This window comes from Electrona antarctica (genome assembly GCF_951216825.1).
Source record: "Electrona antarctica genome assembly, chromosome: 24".
Taxonomy (NCBI): Eukaryota; Metazoa; Chordata; class Actinopteri; order Myctophiformes; family Myctophidae; genus Electrona; species Electrona antarctica.
In genome coordinates, this window is record NC_136803.1 from 23,656,825 (window position 1) to 23,678,613 (window position 21,789).

General features: G+C 42.2%; 3 protein-coding genes across 3 annotated transcripts; 2 read left to right on the forward strand and 1 right to left on the reverse strand.

Moving 5' to 3' along the window:
* Positions 1–1,788: 1,788 nt before the first annotated feature.
* On the reverse strand, positions 1,789–4,513 carry LOC306917318 (gamma-crystallin M3-like). The gene is made up of 3 exons (XM_079495488.1): positions 4,458–4,513; positions 3,200–3,439; positions 1,789–2,090 (listed from the first exon to the last, which is right to left on the reverse strand). The coding sequence occupies exons 1-3, from the start codon at positions 4,470–4,472 to the stop codon at positions 1,809–1,811; spliced, it is 537 nt and encodes a 178-aa protein (XP_079351614.1). The 5' UTR covers positions 4,473–4,513; the 3' UTR covers positions 1,789–1,808.
* A 2,935-nt stretch (positions 4,514–7,448) lies between these two features.
* Positions 7,449–8,423, forward strand: LOC306917582 (gamma-crystallin S-1-like; the record flags this gene model as incomplete). The annotated part of the gene is made up of 2 exons (XM_079495878.1): positions 7,449–7,787; positions 8,042–8,423. Exons 1-2 carry the CDS (start codon positions 7,489–7,491, stop codon positions 8,421–8,423), a joined length of 681 nt encoding a protein of 226 aa, XP_079352004.1. The 5' UTR covers positions 7,449–7,488.
* Positions 8,424–10,005: 1,582 nt separating this feature from the next.
* Positions 10,006–12,487, forward strand: LOC306917583 (gamma-crystallin M2-like; the record flags this gene model as incomplete). The annotated part of the gene is made up of 3 exons (XM_079495879.1): positions 10,006–10,023; positions 11,188–11,430; positions 12,203–12,487. The coding sequence occupies 3 exons, from the start codon at positions 10,006–10,008 to the stop codon at positions 12,485–12,487; spliced, it is 546 nt and encodes a 181-aa protein (XP_079352005.1).
* Between the last annotated feature and the right edge of the window lie 9,302 nt (positions 12,488–21,789).

The following is a 21,789-nucleotide window of genomic DNA, read 5'->3' on the forward strand; positions in this document are numbered from 1 at the left end:
TGGGTTGGACAAATATTTTTAAGTCAGCTCTTCATGACACTGCCCATGCACCTCTGGTAAAGTAATCAAAGTCCTAATTGAAAATGATCATGTTGATCCCGCCCCTTTTAGTAAAATGGCCTATCTCAAGAGTGTGAGTTATAGGCCAAAATAGGCAATTCTTTGGCCTAAGTCACATGGTTTTGTGACTCAGGTTTAATCCTATTTAATTCTATTTAATCCTTTTATGCATACAACACTGTATATTTTAAGTTAAATAGTCATACATTATTTAAAATGATTTTGGTGAAATTATTAAAGAATATCATACAGTTTCGTTTTGGATCCGTTTTTTAGTTTTCCTGAAAAACTTTACAAAAAATAAAAATAAATTACGTAGGCCATTGTTAGGCCTATGTTATTTAAAAAGTATGTTAAGATATTTACCTGCTATCCCACTTTGTAGCAGTTGACAGAATTCTTGCCATCTACTTACTTGACCACTGTCCACTTCCCATGTAGTTGGTTGACCTCCATGCCATTTACTCAGACCTTGCACTTGCGTAAATTGTGCAGAATAAAAATGTCTGCTAAAGGCCTACATCTTAAATTGTAATTGTAGAATATATTGTATATCTGCACTATAATTTAAAGCAATTTGGGACTTAATATAATGAATAAAACACTATTTTAACAAATCTGTATAAAAAGATAAAATATAGGCCTACTGTATTTATAACAATAAAAAAACAGTACAAAGGTAACAGTATATGTCCCCAGTATGTGTGTGTGTGTGTGTGTGTGTGTGTGTGTGTGTGTGTGTGTGTGTGTGTGTGTGTGTGTGTGTGTGTGTGTGTGTGTGTGTGTGAATTCAACAACAAACAGATGGTCTCTGAGTACAATGAAATCCATTAAGGACAAACTAGGTGTGTGTCCAGCTATAATCTCACACGAGCCACTAGATCGATCCTTGTCAAATGTTCGGTCAAAGAAATCAATCCCCCAATAATTCTCCAAACTTGTTAATGGCAACTTGTGTGTGTGTGTGTGTGTGTGTGTGTGTGTGTGTGTGTGTGTGTGTGTGTGTGTGTGTGTGTGTGTGTGTGTGTGTGTGTGTGTGTGTGTGTGTGTGTGTGCGCGTGCGTGCGTGAATTCAACAACAAACAGATGGTCTCTGAGTACAATGAAATACATTAGGGGCAAACTAGGAACTATAGGCTGTTGAATGTTGAATAAAGGAATATGATTATGCAATATGCACCATATTTGTATTCCAGTCATAGGGCTTTTAATTTCCACAAGTGCCCAAAAGAAGTTAGGGCACTAACAACTAAAAGTTGCATATAATGATGCATTACAGTTGCTGTTGAGGGTACCAAAGATGGCACATAGTGCCAGCCAGCTGTTTGTTAACTTGGGGGTGCCTACCTGTCAAGCCCCTCTTAAGAAACTTAATGTATAAATTCATGTGTCGGTTAGAAGAGTCTGACAACTCTGTCATTATGATTTTAACCAACACTGTGAAGAGTTCTAATCGGTTCTCTTCCATGATTTGGAGACATTGGCGTAACAGTCTCTACACTGTGAGCATTTTCTTTATGGTTTTCATATATCGTTGTCTTTTTTTGTTTGTTTTTTATTATTTATTGTGTATTGTTATTTTGTATGTGATATGGACCCTGAGTCTGAAATAAAGACTGAATTGAATTGAATTTTCGAGCAATTGTTCTCCTTAACGTTTGCCAACAAAATGATATCAACGGAATTCTCACATACAGGTTCACAAGCCTTTATTTAAAAAAAGCTATCGTTCACAGTCAACGGGCGAACTAACAGGTATCCACGATGCGTCGGATGGAGGTGAACCTCATCTGGGCGGCCTGTCCCACCATCTCCCTCATGCTCCTGTACTCTCCGGGCTTCAGGTACATGACCCTGCCTCTGTAGCTGGGCTGCTCGTACAGCAGCCAGTGGCCCTCCATCACGTTGCAGGACTGGCAGTCGGACATGCGGTAGCGCTCCATCATGTTGTCGCAGTCCTCGTTCATCTCATGCATCTGGCCTCCGAAGTTCTCTCTCTCGTACAGCCTGACCCTGAACTGGCCCCTGTGCTGCAGAGGGAAACAACAGGCATCACATTTTTGAGTGGTGCAACCACTCCAAGGAACAGCAATGTCTGTGTTAACCTATGTGACTATGTGACTATGAGTAGCAGTAGGGGCAAAAGTGGCGCTGTTGTGCCAGAAACAGAGAGATAGTGCTGCACTGTTGCCTGCTAATGAGAGACAGAGAGAGAGGGGGGGGGGAGTTGCACCACTCAGTTCACACGGGTGTGATTTTACAATAAAACCACTTAAACCCTATACGCATTTATGTAGCCGGCAGGGACGTGCAGAGGGCACTTTTTTCTGTTTTTGCTCTACACTAAATATCTTTGCCAGATATTGCCATTCTGCATAAGTCACTACGCAAATGTGAGCTTGTAGATTGACTATCTTCACCTGATGTTCACCCCAGAGGGACGGTATAAGGCTCAATTGGTTAATTATCATAACACAATTCTATGAGGCTATACTCCTGAAGTTAGACCACGTGCCTGCTGTGTAGAGGAGGGTTTTCAAACCTTTTTCACTTTCCCATTCAAACACTCCTGTCACTCCCAGAACCCCACGTTGTATTGGATTTGGTTTGCTGTACATTTAGGGGCTGTACTGCTGCATGCGGGAGCGTCGGATATTGGTGTGTGGAGTGTATAAAATGTGCTGAATCACAGGGACGTTCACACATAGACATCAACGGGGGCTTCAGCCCCTGCCCTTTTACCCGTCGTGTAACGAATGCAGCATTTACAACGGTGGAAGAAATGCAAATGCCACTCCTTTCCATGCCATATATACCAGAAGGCAGCATTCAGGAGAATTGCTTTTTTTCCGAAGTCTCCTGAACATGGAACGCACCATTTTGCGTTGAACAAATTTGTATCGAAATCCATGTCGTACTCCGCATCTCCAGTAGATAAAGAGTGCTGGGTTGCGCCCTGGAAATAGCTGATCTACAAGCTCTCAATGCGTCGCAGCGCGATACGCTGAGAGCTTGTAGATCTGCTATTTTCGCTATTTTTGTCCAAAAGTGCCCTCTTTTCAGCCCCAGCCTCTCTCTCCCTCCCTGAATAAAGCCATGCTACCAGACATGATTGGACTGGAAGGTTTGCCAGGTTTACCATGGGGATGGTGCGGCAGGACCTGATGCACTCAGTCATGCCCATGCGCTGGTAATCGGAGTACTCGCCCCTCCTGGCAAAGAACTGGTTCCCCAGGAAGTTGGAGCGGTCGTACACCATGAAGCATCCGCTCTCCACTCTGCAGGACTTGCATCGGGTCAGGAAGGAGGTCAGCTCGGGGCAGTCGCTGGTGGTCTCATAGGAACGACCCGCGAAGTTCCTGTCCTCATAGAAGATTATCTGTTGGACGAAAACAAGATGAAAAGAAAGAATATAATGCATATGCACGCATGTTTCATTTTAGATAATAAGATGATAAATGTAAAGGTTTGAGAAACACTGGTCTAGAACAGGGGTTCTCAACCTTTTTGGCCGGGGACCCCCGGAAATGCTTTGGCAATGTCTCGGGACCCCCGCCCCGCCCGACCCCCAATATAAATTGACTGCTACAATAACCTTAACCCATTTTGGGCGGGAACCCCTTTTGGTGTTTTAAGCATTATGTTATAATTTAGCTATTGAAAAATAGCAGATCTACAAGCTCATAGCGCGCCACCGAGTGGCGCGCTACGAGCTTGTAGGTCTGCTATTTTTGAAAATTTGGCGACCCCCCGAGGGGTCGCGACCCACGGGTTGAGAACCCCTGGTCTAGAACTCTGATTGGTTGTGCTCTAGAATATACAGCATACTGTACTGTCAGAGTTACAGACTTGTAAGGGTCCATTTAGAACCCCTCGCAAGGAACCCTTGAAGATTCCCTGGACCCCACTTTGAGAACCCCTGTTCTAGACCACCGATTCCGGACGTTTTGACCGACATTTTCGCCAAAAAGTCGAACAATTTGGATTGATTAAAGCTTCAATATTGAGAGCATTTAAATTAAAAGTAAACAAACTCATACAAATAGACATAAATAAAGTTTTGATGGATGCATTTTTAGACTTAAGTATTAAACTTCAATATATGAAAAACATTTATTTACAGCTCTACTATGTAGAAGCAAACAAGTCAATATAAAATACGGAACACTATACACACATAAACTGAACATTATTTCTTATTTAAACACTTAATAATTCCTATTCAAAATATTAAAAAAATAGCCAATCTCCAAGCTCACTGTGAGCTATTTTTAATGTAAAAATCAATATACATTGGCTGCATATTACTACAGATATGTCATAAAAAACGTCAAATCGAACCTAGAAATCGGTCTATAGCTCTATTTAATTTGAATTCTTCGCTGGCTACACCTCACCTTTCCCATGGTCATGATGATGATGAGGATGAGTTGCTCGTCTGTGGATGGATGTATGATATTTGGACAGTAATTGTAGAACCAATGCACTGTACGGGGTACTTTTATACAGCCACAGAATCTCTATTCCTATTGTGTAAAGTTCCTGACTGGACAGTATAATATGGAGGGCCTCGTATAATGACACCGACGGGTTTGTTATTGGTCATTGTGTGCAGCTGCGGTTATTCTACATTCGCTATTGTGTATCATTCAAAGGCATGATCGAGAAGAAGAATATTCTCAAGCTATTAAAATTCTCTGGTGCATTACATTACAAAATGCAACACATGTCAGATGAATCTGCTGCGGGCACAGAAACCTGCACAGTTGTATAAGCAAATACATACACGTGAATGAAACAAAAGTCCAACCCATTTTGGGCGGGAACCCCTTTTGGTGTTAGCATTATGTTATGCTTTCGCTATTGAAAAATAGCAGATCTACAAGCTCATAGCGCGCCACCGAGTGGCGCGCTACAAGCTTGTAGGTCTGCTCTTTTTCAATACACGACTGACATAGAAACATAGCTTTTTCAGAAAACTGTCAGGACGTAGAAGACATTTTTAGAATCTTATCTCAGGTCAAAATGGGTTAAGCATTCGAATAATTTTTGCAGTTTATAGTGCAAGTTGCATACTTGAGTCCTGCATGTTGCAGATACCTTGTTTAATGTTTCTATTCTCTCACAATAGCCTCTTCATTGCTGAGAGGAACACCTATTTCCTCTTGGTAACGGAGTCATGAATGAAGTCGTGGAATTTGGTGACGTGAATGCACTTCCTTTGTAGGCTCCCAAGTCAACAAGCCTGTCAAAACATAGTTCCATATGTAACATAAAATCACACCTGTGTGAACTGAGTGGTGCAACTCCCCTCCCCCCCTCTCTCTCTCTCTCATTAGCAGGCAACAGTGCAGCACTATCTCTCTCTCTCTGTTTCTGGCACAACAGCGCCACGTTTGCCCCTACTGGTACTCTACATTGCTGTTCCTTGGAGTGGTTGCACCACTCAAAAATAAATATACACGCGTATGTGTGTGTATATAGGTATGTATATACTAAATGTATGTATTTTTAATTATTTAATTAATAATGAATAATTCATTAGTTTAATTATATACACACATGTATCCTCGTCATCTAACACACTGATAAAGCATTGTTTACAACAGGGTCCACCAATTCATCAGAACATTTAGAGACGTACAAATATACACAAAAACAGGAAATCACGGATCAGGAAGAAATCAAGAACTGATCGGTGGATGAAATGAACTTTTGGGTCAAAAAGGTCAAGGTCACTAGAGACATAGAAGAAGAGTGCCTGGGCAAGGCTTGCACCCCAGATGCTTTTGCTTAATTTCAGTTTGTCGTATTATAGTTTGGAAGGACACCCCCTTAGGAATACCACCTATCCTTCAAATTACAGGGCGACTGTGGCTCAGGAGGTAGAGCAGGTCGTCCAATGATCCATGGGTCGGCGGTTCGAATCCCGGCTCCTCCTGTCTACATGTCGAAGTGTCCTTGGGCAAGACACTGAACCCCAAATTGCTCCCGATGTGCTGGTTGGTACCTTGCATGGCTTCCGTCGCCATCGGTGTATGAATGTGTGTGTGAATGGGTGAATGTAATGCACAATCTATGTAAAGCGCCTTGGATAAAGGCGCTATATAAATGCACCATTTACCATTTTACATAATTATACTGTTTTTTTAAATCAGCTATGCAATGAAGGCTCCTTCAAATCCCCTTGCAATGCATTTACATGCACTCTAGTGAAATGCAGCGAGCTCCTGAATCTAAAATACACTCAAGAACAGATTGCTTTGGGAATGCCTTCCCTTTACGGTTCCAGTTAACCCATTTAGACCTGCGGGAACGATTCTACAAATCTTCTAAATCCTGACAGCTTTCTGAAAAGCCCTATGTTTCTTTGTCAGCCGTTCTCAAACATTTTCATTTTCAAAAATATATTTAATTGGCTGCCGACCCACATCTGAAAATATGTTGTTCAAGGGAAATGTGCCAGTCCCATGAAGCGTTTTAACGGCTGGTTTTAATGCATAGTCTACATAACATTCTGGCATAATTATTGTGAGTTCTGGTTCCATAAAAATGCATGCATACTTATCTTTAGTTTAAACACTTTAGTAAACTAATACTTAGTATATTCTTTATGGTGTCGTCCACAGTTAACAGTTTTGTATTGAGTTGTGCTTGAAATGTACTGTAATTCTCCAATCTGTTAATAAATTCTTCAATCAATCAATCAATCAATCAATCAATCAACGCGACAGATCTTCTATTTTTGCTAAATGTTAGCCATAGATAGAACAGGGATGCTATAGGATTCAAGCTTATATTTGACTCTTTATAAGGGTTTTACTCAGCCAAAAAGCATTTGATATCAAACCAAAAAGTCCTCCTGCTCCTCCCCTGTGTTTGCCAGCATGCTCTCCAGCATCCAGTAGCTCTGGGATGCTCTGCACTTTTTCCGTTTGCATTGTCTAGAGTTGGTGGCTCCACTGATTCAGAACAATGCCTGGATAAATATTTGAATCGCGGATTGAATTATCCAATTCAACTGGACGTGAACCATGTGCTTGGTGTTATTGTTCTTGTCCTGTATAAAGAGAATATTGCTGGAGCCTACTTGAATGTAATAAATGTAACGTCACGTGTGAGACCTACTCTTATAAACCATGGCGAAGGTAAGATTCACTTCATGTACATGTCTGATGTTTCAACACATACTGCATCTAATCTGCAAATTACTGGACGTTTTGAATATACTGTGCAATATATTGTCAAATGCAAATTAATGCACACAAATGATTTATTGTACAATAATTGTTTTGTGTATATCCATTAATCAGTTCTGCTACAACTAAGTAGACAAGACAAAGCATCTCAATACTGGAAAGAATTTGTTCGATCCAATAAATCACAAGTGAACAAAGCATGCAGTAGAATAGAGTAGGCTGTGTTTCAATGTCATACTGTATATATTTGAAGGAACTTGATTCTTTCCAGATCATCTTCTTCAATGACAGGGACTACCAAGGACAGCGCCATGAGTGTAATGGTGACTGTCGTGACCTGGAAACCTATCTGAGCCTCTGCAACTCCATCCAAGTGGAGGGCGGGTGCTGGGTCATCTACGAAAGGCCCGACTTCGGGGGATACCAGTATGTCCTAATGCCAGGAGACTATCCCAACTACCAGCACTGGCTGGGCTTTAGTGACACAATCAGATCCTGCCGCATAATCATAAATGTAAGTGAAATATTGTAGGCCCTGAAGCCCTGATAGTTCTTAAGATACATTTCTCACAAAAGTTTATATTTTGAGGCTCATTAAAATACACAAATGCTTGTTCCAGTTTCATCCACACAAATCCTATACCATCCCTATTCCGGGATAACTATCGTTAGAACATTCTATGAAAATAGCAAGATTCTACATTTGGAGTTTGATTTGATACAGAGGAAAAAAACGAGGGGGCCAAGCACAGACCCCTGGCAGACCCTGGTCAATGAAGTAGGGTTGGTCATGACGTTCCTCCATTGTTTTCCCCAACAACACATTGCATAATTTGTCCTGATGTTTGTGCAACTTTAACTAGTTTAGCGATTTATCCCGGCCGGGAACAGGTGGGGAATTCCTGGCGACTGAAAGTGTTCGAGAGGGTTAACTTCGAAGGCCAGTCCATGGAGCTGACTGACGACATGCCGGCCTTCCAGGAGCGCTGGCACAACCGAGAAGTCCACTCGTGCATGGTGTTCGAAGGGGCTTGGGTTTTCTACGAGCACCCCGACTACAGTGGGAAACAGTACCTGGTGGAGAGGGGCGAGTACAAATGTTACGCTGAGTGGGGGACCGTGCAGGCGAGCGTAGGTTCCATGCGAAGGGTCATGGTGTACTAATTATGTCCTATCCATGGGGAGATATGCATTGAATTGTCCAGGCAATAAAAGCTGCAGCGTGTGACAATAAATCTTCCTCCTCTGATCTCAAATTATTTCATTATGATCTGCGTTACAAAAGCGTTACCCACCCTGCATGCAGTAATGTTTGGCAGGGTATAGAGCGTCGCAGTCCCGCCCTCTTTCATGACGACGCCAGGCCCAGGAAATGATTCCCAATGCATTTTTCCCATAGACATTTCAAAAAGTATTTATTTAAAGACGGTTACGTCGCGGACAAAGCCAACTCGAGTCGTGACAACTCATGACAACAAACACAATATTGTGTAACAGTGTTGTAACCTGCCGTTTTTTTCTTCTTTCTAATTATTTGTTCGGCCCAAAAAATTGTGTTTGTTGTCATGATTTGTCACGACTCGAGTTGGCTTTGTCCACTGCGTAAACCTCTTTAAATAAATACTTTTTGAAATGTCTATGAGGAAAATGAACGAAGAATCATTTCCTGGGCCCTGGTAGGGGGCGGGACTGCAACGCTCTATTGTAATGGGTCCTGTCTGTCCTAGGCTGCCCCTAAGACAAAATTAACTTGTCAGGTCAACGTCATACTTCAAAAGGTCAAAGGTTCACAGAGAATTGTGTGCACATCTTATGCCTGTATTGAGGCCAGGTGCTGGATATCAAGGCATCATGGCGAGAATCAAGGAGAAGAAAGAACATCTTGCACACTTGTTTTTTCAGCTCCAAGGACTTACTTGCACAATTGAGAAACACTGTACAAGCAGGGTTTGCATCGCTATAAGAGTCATGAGGGACGTTGTAAAACAGGGGTGGTGGGCAACTTTGAAGATGGAGAGGGCCACTACATTTCCACACTCACTCCAGAGGGCCACATTGCATACTGTTGTGCGACGCGTTTTGAGCTTATAGATTGGCTATTTTTGCTATGTTTGAATTGAAATCCTGAATTATTATTTTTTGCTATTTTTGAATTGGAATCCTGAAAAGTAACCTTTGTATTTCATGTCAATGCATTTATAGTTATGTTATGTTAACTATATGAACTAAATACAAATACAAAAAAAGACAATAACATTAAGCTACTAATATCTAGACTGAAGTAATTAAAGCTGGTCATGTTTGCATGTTTGGAATTGTATCAGCTGAAATCAATCATCAGATTTCTGATATTAACCTGAGGGCCGCATTAAGTGAAGGTGGGGGCCGCATGTGGCCCCCGGGCCGCCAGTTGCCCATGCATGACTAAAACTAAATGTAATTACATTTTCACCACAAACCTTCAGTAACTGCCATACAACAACCAATTATTTCTGTTCCGTAATCTGGCACCATGAACTCTAAAGCACAGCATAATACTGCACGTATTAAACATGAAAGCAAAGCAAACAGCATCAGCTGTCGACACCCTCATTTGAATGACAATCATTCTACTGTCAATGCGTTTTATTGTAGGCCTACTTCATATATATATATCTCAACCATGGTGTGGTGTCAGTGTGTGTGCCGTGTTTGTGCCAGGGGGCTTAATTGTACCGAGTGAGGACGAGCAAATAAAAGTGGAACAATGGAGCGCATTGGGAAGGTAAGTAATTACTTCTTGGACAAAACAATTTGCTGCAAGGTAAAATAAATAAAGAAAGAAAAAAGAAAAGAAAAAGAAAAAAAGATTTTGTATGCATTTAGTTTGAATTTTTATTTTTGTAGACTTTGTAGTTAGAGTGGATTCAAAGAGTAGACCCCAAACCAGTATTCACATCTTTATATACTTACTATATTCTTTGCTTCTTTTAGCCTCATTAACCCTAGTTTCATTATTTTGGGCATCAGAAAAATAGAGAGGGTCCAAGTATATAGACAAATGGGGAACCGTCAACAAAGTATTTTGGGTTTAAGTTGTTAAATCACTTTTGATAAACTTTACCTATCTTATTTTATTGTAGGTTTATGTTATTATTCATGTCATCAAATTATTCTTTATTATACACTTGGCAATGTATAGAATTGTCTTTTCTTAATTGTTAGTTTGTTGTAGAAGTAGTTAGTAGTACTTAGTAGTAATTATTATTGCCTACAATCTGGTGTGATATGCAATTTATTTATAAAAAAACACATCTCCCCGTTTCTTGCCTCCCTACACTGGCTCCCTGTGCGTTACAGGGTTACAGGATCCAGTTTAAGATTTTAATGTTTGTTTTTAAGTCTGTAAATGGGTTGGCACCAGTCTATATATTGGAACTTGTAGCTCCCAAAGTATCAACAAGGGCCCTGAGGTCGACTGACCAGTCACTTCTCAAGATTCCTAAATCAAAGCTGAAATCCCAGGGGGATAGGTCATTTTCCGTTGTAGCACCCACACTGTGGAATGAACTTCCACCTCATGTTAGAGCTTCTCAAACCTTGCCTGTGTTTAAATCACGTCTGAAAACTCACTTGTACTCCTTGGCATTTGAACATACTAGTTGCTGCTTCCACTGCATTAGGTCCTTATGTTGCCCTGTTTATGTATTGTTGTTTTGTCTTTGATATTTTAGTATTCTTTGTGTACAGCACTTTGTTTCAACTCTGTTGTATAAAATGTGCTTTATAAATAAAGTGGATTGGATTGGATTGGAAAACCTTAAATAAATTGCACAACTATAATTACACTAATTGTATTACGTCATTCACTATACTGTATCGATACTCAAATCTGTCATGGGCTATACCTACTGTTCAACAACTAATACTGCAATATCTTCCATGCCAGATCTTCTTTTATGAGGACAAGAACTTCCAAGGCCGGCTACATGAGTGCACCAGTGACTGCACCGAGCTCAGCTCCCACTTTGCTCACTGCAACTCCATCCGTGTGGAGACCGGGGCCTGGGTGATCTATGAGAGAGCCAACTACATGGGGTCCCAGTATGTCCTGATGAGAGGGGAGTACGCTGACTTCCAGCGTTGGAACGGATTTAATGACACTATCCGTTCCTGCCGTCTTGTCAGACACGTAAGTGTTAAAGAACAAGGCTAAAGAGTCTCGAAAGGAGTAGGAGGAGTAATGACTCATTTTCTATCTATTACACACTCCATGAAGGCTTGAATTCATGAAGATAATTTTAGGTTTTGTCGCATTCCTGAGCCAATAATTTAACTCATCCATCGCCAAGGACTTATTTAACTTCTTTTTCATGATGTCCTGGAGCGCCAAGGAAGTGTTTTTCGTGTTTTATAACATGGTAAAAAAATAAAAATATATAAAATAAAATAAAATATATATGGTGGCGGTCTGGGCCTTTTGGCGCCCCCTGGTGGCGATGAATGAGTTGTTAATGTCTTGACTTCTCCAGTCATCAGATCTTCAGTCATCAGAGACTTCTCCAGTCTCCTTAGGCTTTATGCCGTGCTTCTCCTTAAGGCCAGGACACACCAATGCAACTCCTTGCAACATGCAACTACTTGAAACTATTTGCAAATACTTGAAACTATTTGCAAATACTTGAAACTATTTGCAACTACTTGAAACTATTTGCAAATACTTGAAACCATTATCCCCAATGGCAGTTGCAAGGAGTTGCATTGGTGTGGACTGGCCTTAAAACTTGTTGCAAGGAGTTGCGACTCGTTTCATTATTCGTGTGGTTTAGGCCTTTTACATCCAACCATGCAGGCCAAGGTGGTGTGAACCAAAGGACATTACCGTCCATAGCGCCACTTATATTTCTATTGCAATGAAACTCTGACTAACAGTCTGGCACGACCACTCTGTGTCTCTCAAGGTGAACTCCAGCGCGCACAGGATCCGCGTGTACGAGCGTCCAGATTTCAGCGGTCAAATGGTTGAGTTCAGCGAGGACATGCCGGCTCAGACAGAGCAGTGGCACCACCGGGACATCTGCTCCGCCCACGTGAAGGACGGCGCCTGGGTCTTCTATGAACATCCAAACTACAGGGGTCGCCAGTACCTGCTGGAGAAGGGAGAGTACCGGCGCCACGGCGAGTGGGGGGCCCTCCATGCTGCCGTCGGGTCTTTCCGATGCGTCCATGGATTTTTAAATGACACCTAAGCGTCCTACTTATCCGCTTCCCCCAAACACCACTGCCTGGTTCTGTTTCTAACCTCACCCCTCCGCTCCCTTCTCCCTAGCTTGGGTCGTATTATCAAATAAAAATGCAACTCATATATACTGCATGCTGAGTGGGTCTGTTTCTGCCTCTCCGACTATGAAAAATGGTGTCTGATGTATTGATCGGTCCGGCAGGTCTAGAACCACCTCCATTATGTCTGGAGGTTTGTCTGAATGTGTGTATGTATCTCTCATACTCACATATACTTTAAGTAAAAGTATCAATACTGCAATGCAGAAATACTCTGTTACAAGTAAAAGTAAAAGTCCGGAATTCAAAATGTACTTGAGTAAAAGCCAACAGTATTGGAATCAAAATGTACTTAAAGTACCAAAAGTAAAAGTACTCATTATGCAGTACGCATTCATCGCATTGTGAGCTTGTATATCGGCTATTTTCAAATGGCCGAAATGTAGGTCTGAGGTGTTATTACAAAACATACATGTATGTTTTGTAATAATAATCAAAATCTACAAAGTAACTAGGCAAATGTGAGTGTAGTGAAAGTAGAATATTTGCCTCTGAAAGTGGAAGTAAGTAAGTACAGAGAATTGGAAATACAGTTAAGTAAAAGTACCTAAACATTGTACTTAAGTACAGTATTTAAATACCACCGTTGGTAATGTGTAGGTATTGTTGACAATATGCATATCTGGGCTTTTGTGAGTATGTTGTGCTATATTATAGCCTGACACTCAGCCTGCATTTTCATTTCGTTTCACTTCATTATTCGTACTTATATTATAAAAAATAATAATTATGAGCGTGGACAGTGATTCAGGGCTGGAGCCAGGCTAGCTATATTATGCAAATATGGAAAGATAACAAACATAATAAAATATTTTAAAAAGGTAACAGTCTAGGAGGGGCAGAACAGTTCCCCGCCTATAGGGTGCCAGGTTGCTATAGGGGCGCTGTGTAGCCCTCAAAATAATACAAATAATCACACCCATGTGAACTGAGTGGTGCAACTAACATATTTATTGTTATAGTTACTGTACATTAGAACCAGGAAAGCATCTGTGTCATAAGTACTCTCCGCATGAATTCAGTCTCAACAGTGTCATTTGAAGTCAGTGACGTCACATACTAACCAAGGCAAACAATGCTCGTTTTTTTGGTTGCTAACCATAGCAACCATGCTCGTTTTTTTGGTACGAACAAACACGGGTACACGGGTACAAAGCCAGTTGATGGAGTGGTTTGCACCACTCAATAAATACAAATAAAAATGAAATATGCATGTGCGGGGGGCGACCTCTACTAATCTCGCATTGGGCTCTGTAAATCACAGTTGTGGCGTGGGTTAGGGTTAGCATACAGTGCAGCCATCTACAAGGGCCACGCACCTCACATGCACGTGTCTGTGCACATGTATGCACGTGTCTGTGTACGTGTATGCACGTGTCTGTGTACGTGCATGCACGTGTCTGTGCACGTGTCTGTGCACGTGCATGCACGTGTCTGTGTACGTGTATGCACGTGTCTGTGTACGTGTATGCACGTGTCTGTGCACGTGCATGCACGTGTCTGTGCACGTGCATGCACGTGTCTGTGTACGTGCATGCACGTGTCTGTGTACGTGCATGCACGTGTCTGTGCACGTGCATGCACGTGTCTGTGTACGTGTATGCACGTGTCTATGCACGTGTCTGTGTACGTGTATGCACGTGTCTGTGTACGTGTATGCACGTGTCTGTGCACGTGCACGCACCACCGCAGTTACAGACATCAGCTGCAGTGCTGTGTTTATTCTAGACCACAGAGAAGTTTCAGGAAGAGCCACAATATTATCACACTGGTGGTTTGATTGGGGGTGAGAGGGTGCAGCGGGGCAGGCAGGTGGCGTTCAATGGGCACAACACAAGCTAAAGCCTCGAAACAATAGGCCCACAATACCAGGGGGATTTGCCAACAAGAATCCACAGCTTGCCAGCACCCATTGTGCTGAGGCAGCCTGTGCCAGGGATCACTGGAAAAAGAATCGGGGTCGGGAGGGGGGCTTATTAAGCAGCCCCAACCAGATACAGTGCTACACACTGCACTGTACGTCCTAGGTTGGCCCAGAGGTTGATTTGTGACCTATGTTCACTCAGCCCTGTTCCCTTCAACCTTAACCCTGAACCTAAACGTATCCACAACAACACTATAGCCATGCATGTTCACAAGCATGACACTCATCTGTCATGATTATGACATGTCATGTTTCAGGGCTACCACACACAACACTATAAGTTCTAACACGCATACCCTATAACGCCAACCCCAACCCTAAACTGAGGAACATCGGGCTGACCTCATTTTAACCTTGCGTCACCTAGACCAGAGGTTTCCTGGTACTTGAGCCCCCCTCTGGTGGTACACAGAGGAGTCGCCCCAAAAAAGGGGGAAAAAGACAAAAGTGGTTAGCAGAGATGGAATACTTGTAGAGAGGCTGGGGAATTGGGAATTGGCTATACTAAATTGGGACTTGAAGGGGACAAAAGAAAAATGTTTTTCTTTTGTCTTGAAGGGGCATGTTTTGCACAATAACAGTCTTTTCATTATGTCTGCCCACGATCTTTGTGATTCATACAGTAGGCTACGTTTGTTTACTTCAGTCACTGATACTAAAATCTGATATTTTATTTTTTATTTTTTCTATGAACCTGTGACTTGACACCCATACTGTTATAAAACGGAAATAAAAATATTTTGAAAAGAAAAAGACAAAAGTGGAATGAAATATTTATATTACTACAGGTAGTAGTTCTGAACAAGCAATTGGTCTCCAGCCGTGCTGAAATGAGCATGACAGCACACCTAGCCGTTAATAGAAGATTTGAGAACGGATTAATCACATTAGAAATATCATCAGTTGTGCTGATTAAGTGATTAGACAGAGTTTTGTCAGAGCAGCAGCATTATTGGCTTAGGAATTTATTTTGGGTCATTCTGAGTCCGGTTTGGTGGTTCCAGACCTATATTATAGGCAGCTCTGTGTTCCAGCCCGGTGACTACAAACCAGTGACTGCAACATGACGTAACTAATTAAGTTATCATCCGCTTCCGACCGGATCAGAAACCCAAAAATGGTTATGGTCCCAGGCTAACCTCATTATGTCAAATTTCAGGCAAATAAAGTGATGCAATGTTTGGTATATTGGGCTGATGGGCTCAATCCCCGTCAATAAACCAAAGAGTGACCTACATATTTAGAAAAATAAATAGAAAAATCAGAATTTATCTTGGTTGGAATGAATGTGTTGGAGGTGCATGTACCTTGACATGTCCAGCGGAGGGCAGTGTTGTACACAGTTCTTTCTTCTAGGGTCGATGTTTACACTTAAATCCATCCATGGTTGGTTGGTTGTTTTCAAGTCTTCAAGACATGCACGGCTGCACGCACATTACTCACTGTAGAAGCCTTGTCACATTCTGTAATAATATGAGGTTTGTATATTACAATTACATAGAGATGTTATTTCTTCTAAAAAATAATGATACATGTGAAACCATTTGGCTCTATGGCAAAGAATGTGGGTTTTGGTGACGTAAAGGGCCATGTAAATGGTTCGATTTTCAGATGCAAATTATGATGGAGTGAAGAAACTTCGGGTTGCTATCTGCTCTCCCAATGCAGAGAAATGTTGAACCAGTTCCAAACCAAATTATCCTCATTCAGTCCTCAGTGTGAGAACCAGCAGGCCATCTATCCTTAAGTGCAGTTATGATGAGACTAAATAAAGCTGAGCTGAATATAGCAGCCTGGTTTGAGGCTGTTTGTGGGGGTAGGCAAAAACTGAAATACTTCTCCATAATGCTTAATTTATGTCGCTGTTGTGACGTCAATGTTGTACAGTACATCTGAGTCACTGTCTCTAACACTACTTACAGGCGTATTATTATTAGTTCAAACTAGACCTGTACGTGCCCGTCAGCCACCAGCCTACTTGAGAACGATGCAACTTTGGAACCTAATAATACCTGTTGTCAACTTGTCATAGCACCCATTTTAACTGTCTGTCTGTGTCCCACATGGAGATCGATCTCTGTTGACTGACTGTGAAAAGTGGACTGGTTAAGTAATCAATTGTCAGGTGTGGGGTTGCCATGGCAATCAATTGGCTGAGGCAGAGGCTGGAAATTGCACAGGTGAGGGGATTTAGGCTGATTAGGCCCACGCATGGCAGAGCCTGAGCAGTGCCTTTTGTGGTGGTTCTGGAGAACCGTGGGTCCGGCCGACTCGATACCGGGCACTGCACTCCCTGCGGGGGTGTGGAACGCGTGTGTCGAATTAGAAGTCGATGGGGCAAACGGTTCTCGAGTTACGTGCATTAAAACTGTACACACACACACGCACGCAGAGACAGTAGGAGGCCATACATATTTGGCACCACACTGGTGCAGTACAAAATGTAATTAGGCTATTTGTTCTATTAAAGACAGAGAGCAGAGATATCAAGACAAACTCTCTGTGCTGAGGATATCTGACAGCCCACGCTCATCCTTGTTCACTTTGTCGGTCATTGTTTTATCAAACCAGAGGGAGAAAAAGAACGAAATAGATTAAGTCCACGTGTAAGGAGTGTGACTGCACTGCACAGAGAGGTAATTCAATGATTGTAGGCTACTTGTCCTTGGTATTCTCTGATTCTCTGATTCTCTCTGGAAATGACAGCATGGTCACCTGTTTTTGATGGCTTTCAACCTGGTATATTTGGGCATTTTGAGCATTATTGTCTATAGTAGGCCAAAAGTAAAAGATTCAAGAATGTTCTTACATTAAAAAAGAGGTTTCTTAATAATATTTCTGCCAATTAAGCAGTTCAACACAGTGTGAGTCAGTCATTCACAGGAGGAAGTGTCTTATTAAAGATTTAGTTGCACATTCACATCTACTATTATACTTTGACCAGGGTCCCCCAAGGCTGGCAGCGGTGGCGGTGGCCGAACGGTTTGCGGAGCGGTCTTGATACCGGAAGGTCGCCAGTTCGAATCCCCAGACCGGCACGTTACAATTACCACCGCTGAAGTGCCCTTGAGCAAGGCATTGAACCCCTACCATGAAATGTTCTATGAGCAGGGTGTGGCTGTAAACAAGCATCTCGAGCTTAGTCCACTTCCCTGGGTAAACAAAGAACTTTGCTTTGGTATGCTCTTATTTTTACCTCTACTACACCATATCTCTTCACCAAAAATAGCAGATGATGACATAAGCATGTAGATCTGCTATTATTATTGTTTTTGCCAAATGTTCTATTATGAAATGCCCAGGTATAGGTCAGAGTATAGGTGCATTCCATACAGACATACATCTCAGACATCTGCACAACCAAGTCTGCATGCAAATGACTGAGGTTGTGGATAAGGAACTGAATCAAGAATCAAGATGGATTTATTTGTCCTCACTCAAGCGAAATGTTGGTGAAGGATATGTTTTCAAGACTAAGCAGCAAATTATGCAAAAAATATATAAACACTACACTGGGTTTTAAGAAACAAATAAGCTAAAGACAGTACAGTACAGTACAGTACAGTACAGTACAGTACAGTACAGTACAGTACAGTACAGTACAGTACAGTACAGTACCTCCCACACACACACAAAGGAACTCGAGCTGCAGATAACCTTGTCAGCACATGGGCAATGAGTGGGGAAGTGGGAGGTGTCAAAATCAAATCTAGGATTTGCGATAATATATAAAGTTTAAACATCTCTGATCCATTGATGTGCCAATACGTATTATGTGTGTAAGCAGTAGTAGGAATTTACAGCAATCATCAATAGAGAAAGCATGTACATCTTTACATTCAATCCAAAAACTCACACTCACACTCACATGTGTTTGGTTGTTTCACTTGTTTGTCTAAACTGGGAAGTGGACAGACTCCTTGGTGAGATCAGTTTTGCCCAACTCCACCCCAATGAGCATGCAGTAGGGCTAGGGGAGTAGGCTACATGAAACCTTGGCCCATATCAGCAGCACCCACAGAGGCACAGACGCCCTTCTCTTTGGGTCAACTGCTGTTGTTTTTAAATGTGCTATATAAATAAAATTGACTTGACTTGACTTGACTTATCCATAGTCATTCTGAGCATGTTAGGTGAATAGAGAGTGGACAGGGTTAACAGAGCTATAGGCTACCCTTGTAGATAAATGGATAGAAATAGTGTGTGTGTGTGTGTGTGTGTGTGTGTGTGTGTGTGTGTGTGTGTGTGTGTGTGTGTGTGTGTGTGTGTGCGCGTGCGTGCGTGCGTGCACAGGTAAGCACAGCAACATTGATTAACAGCTGACTTTGTTGTTATATCCACAACAGGACAAGATGGATGCTATATAATCAGTTAATCATTGGTCATCTTGGAACACCTGAGAGAAGGCAAGGACATATGACTCATTCGGCTGTGGAAATAATTTATCTTGGACTTTGTCACAGCCTCAACCTCAGCTGGTCCTGGATTAGTTACTGATTGTTCTCAACTTCTCACTCAAGTTACCCTCTAGTCTAAAAGTATCCCACATTTTCTGCAAGTGCAGTTGCTTATTATGGCATCCGCGGAACAACATTGAAGAGTGGGTTAGATTAGAGAGAGGACTGGGTTAGAGTATTGTAAAAAATCACACCCGTGTGAACTGAGTGGTGTAAGGTCTTATATAGACTGATCAGCAGTGGTCTGACGTAATGTCTGACGTAATGAAATCATAGCAACCATGCTCATTTTTTGAGCACAGACAGACAGACAGACACGTAAACTAACAAAGCCAGTCGTAGGAGTGGTTTACAGTGTAAACCACTCCTACGACTGGCTTTGTCGCACGTCTAATTAGACGTGTGACAACAACGACGCAACAATAGGAATCCTGCAGCTTTCGGGGAGGGTTAGTGTTATTTTCGGTCAAATCAGGCGGCACACCTGGACACATCAAACGGCACAGTAAAGTGCCGCGGCACACAGGTTGGGAAACACTGGTTTACACCACTCAAAAAGAACAAGGAGACAGATGGTCATAAATAATGTACAACCACAGGGATCTCCTTTATACAGTATGTGATGTCAAATGCTCCCTTGAAATATTGTAACTGAAATCAATCGGTTTTGGCTTCATTTATATTTGTATTAATATTATTTGTATACATAGATTTATATAAATGGAAATATGATACTGCTTTTCTTGCAGGCTATGGAAACACAGCAACAATGACGTGACTGTCCTGTCAAAAATCACAGTACAGGATGTGTGTTAGATAATAGCAATCATTTATTTGGCCCCACACAAAAAGCAGGAAGTGTAAAGATAACAGTGACCGCATCATGGTAGTTGACACCTGAGAGAAGGATAACAAGAACTTCTGTAGTAGGCTAGATCAATAACCCTAGATCAATAACCCTAGATCAATAACCGGACCATGTTACTACATGGATTGGGCAGTAGTAGGGAATGAGACATTGCCCCAGGTGAAGGAGTTTAAGTATCTTGGGGTCTTGTTCACGAGTGAGGGGAGGACGGAGAAGGAGATCAGCCGGAGAGTCGGAGCAGCAGGGGCGGTATATTGCAGTCGCTGTAGTGCACTGTTGTGACGTCAAGAGAGCTGAGCCAGAAGGCAAAGCTCTCTGTCTACCGAGCAATCTTCGTTCCCCACCATAGGGTCATGAAGTGTGGGAAAGAATAAGGACGTGGATACAAGCGGCCAAAATGAGTTTTCTCGGACGGGTGGCTGGCATCTCCCTTAGAGATAGGGTGAGAAGTTCAGTCACGCGAGAGACTTGGAGTAGAACCGCTGCTTCTTCGCTTGGAAAGGAGCCAGCTTAGGTGGTTTGGGCATCTGGTAAGGATGCCTCTCGAGCATCTCCCTAGGGAGGTCCTCGACGCACGTCCCACTGGAAGGAAACCCCTGGGCAGACCAAGGATCAGATGGAGGGATCATATCTCCAAAATAGTCTGGGAACGGCTCAGGATCCCCCAGAATGAAGTTACTAATGATGCTCTGGAGAGGGAAGTCTGGAGCTCTCTGGTGGAGCTGTTGCCGCTGCGACCCGACTACGGATAAGCGGTTGAAGATGGATAGAGGGATGGATGGATGGATGTTACTACACACTGCTAATAGTTGTGTTCAGCTCATCAGCTGTTCTATGGTTACTGTACTGATCAAGCATTTACATAAGCAACACAATGCTGAACAGTACAAGACACATACAGTATGCATCATAACAAAATTATGTTACATGTTCACTGTTGAGTCCCAATATTGGCAAAAGGCATCTGTTTTGTGTGTCACCCTAAAATCAACTTTCAAAGCCAATGCAAAAGAGAATCACCGTGTGAGCTTTTACAGCCCAAACGCGTAGGTCGTTATTTATAATGCTCTTTGCCATAAGGGTTAAGGCTTTTTGACTTGACTGTAGCAGAGTGCCTTGGACCCCCTTTTGTTTTCTCACCTTGTGAATGGTTTGGAATCTAATTGACAATGTTATGTTGACTGCTTTTATGAACAGCAACATTTTAATGTACTAACATTTTTCCATCCACATGTACACATGTACACCAACAATGTACTGTCAATTTACTGTCTGTCTGTTCCTCTCTCCATCCATTAATTCTTTCATGAACCATTCATCTGTCCGTACGTACGTCCGTCGATCCGTCCATCTCTCTGATCACACAGTATGGAAATGATACACACCTGTATCACATCACCATTGCATTAACCCCCCCCCCCCCCCCCCCCCCACACACACACACACAAAACAAGGGAAAAAAATACATTCTGGCCATCAAACACCTTTCCGTCACACGCGCACACACACACACACACACACACACACACACACACACACACACACACACACACACACACACACACACACACACTCTTCAATTTGATTATCCAAGGCTTTTAAAGCATCCGAACAGTGTTTTTTGCATGTTTAGTCCACTGACTATGACATAACTTACGAATGTGAAATCCAAAAATAAAGCCATTCATGGCAAATAGACTGGTCATTTGATGATAACCTGGAGAGGAATAAAGGAATTTACTTCAAACCGATAAACCTCCATTTGAACATAGAAGTAATGTTTTTTTAGGGGTGCATGCTCCCCCACAAATAAGGCACAAACAAAAAGGTTTCGAAGGTATGCAGTGTGTTCTGCTATGTTAAACACTGGTTTAACACCGAAACAGCTGCCTGAGGGTAGTTGCCATTATCAGGCCTGAGGGTGAGGTATTACCTCAACATAGACCTCTTCTAAGCAATATC

Excerpts from the sequence above, each read along its gene's own strand:
- LOC306917318 (XM_079495488.1), bottom strand. Across the intron at positions 2,091-3,199 it reads CCTGCCGCACCATCCCCATG|CACAGGGGCCAGTTCAGGGT; the intron begins GTAAACCTGGCA and ends TTCCCTCTGCAG.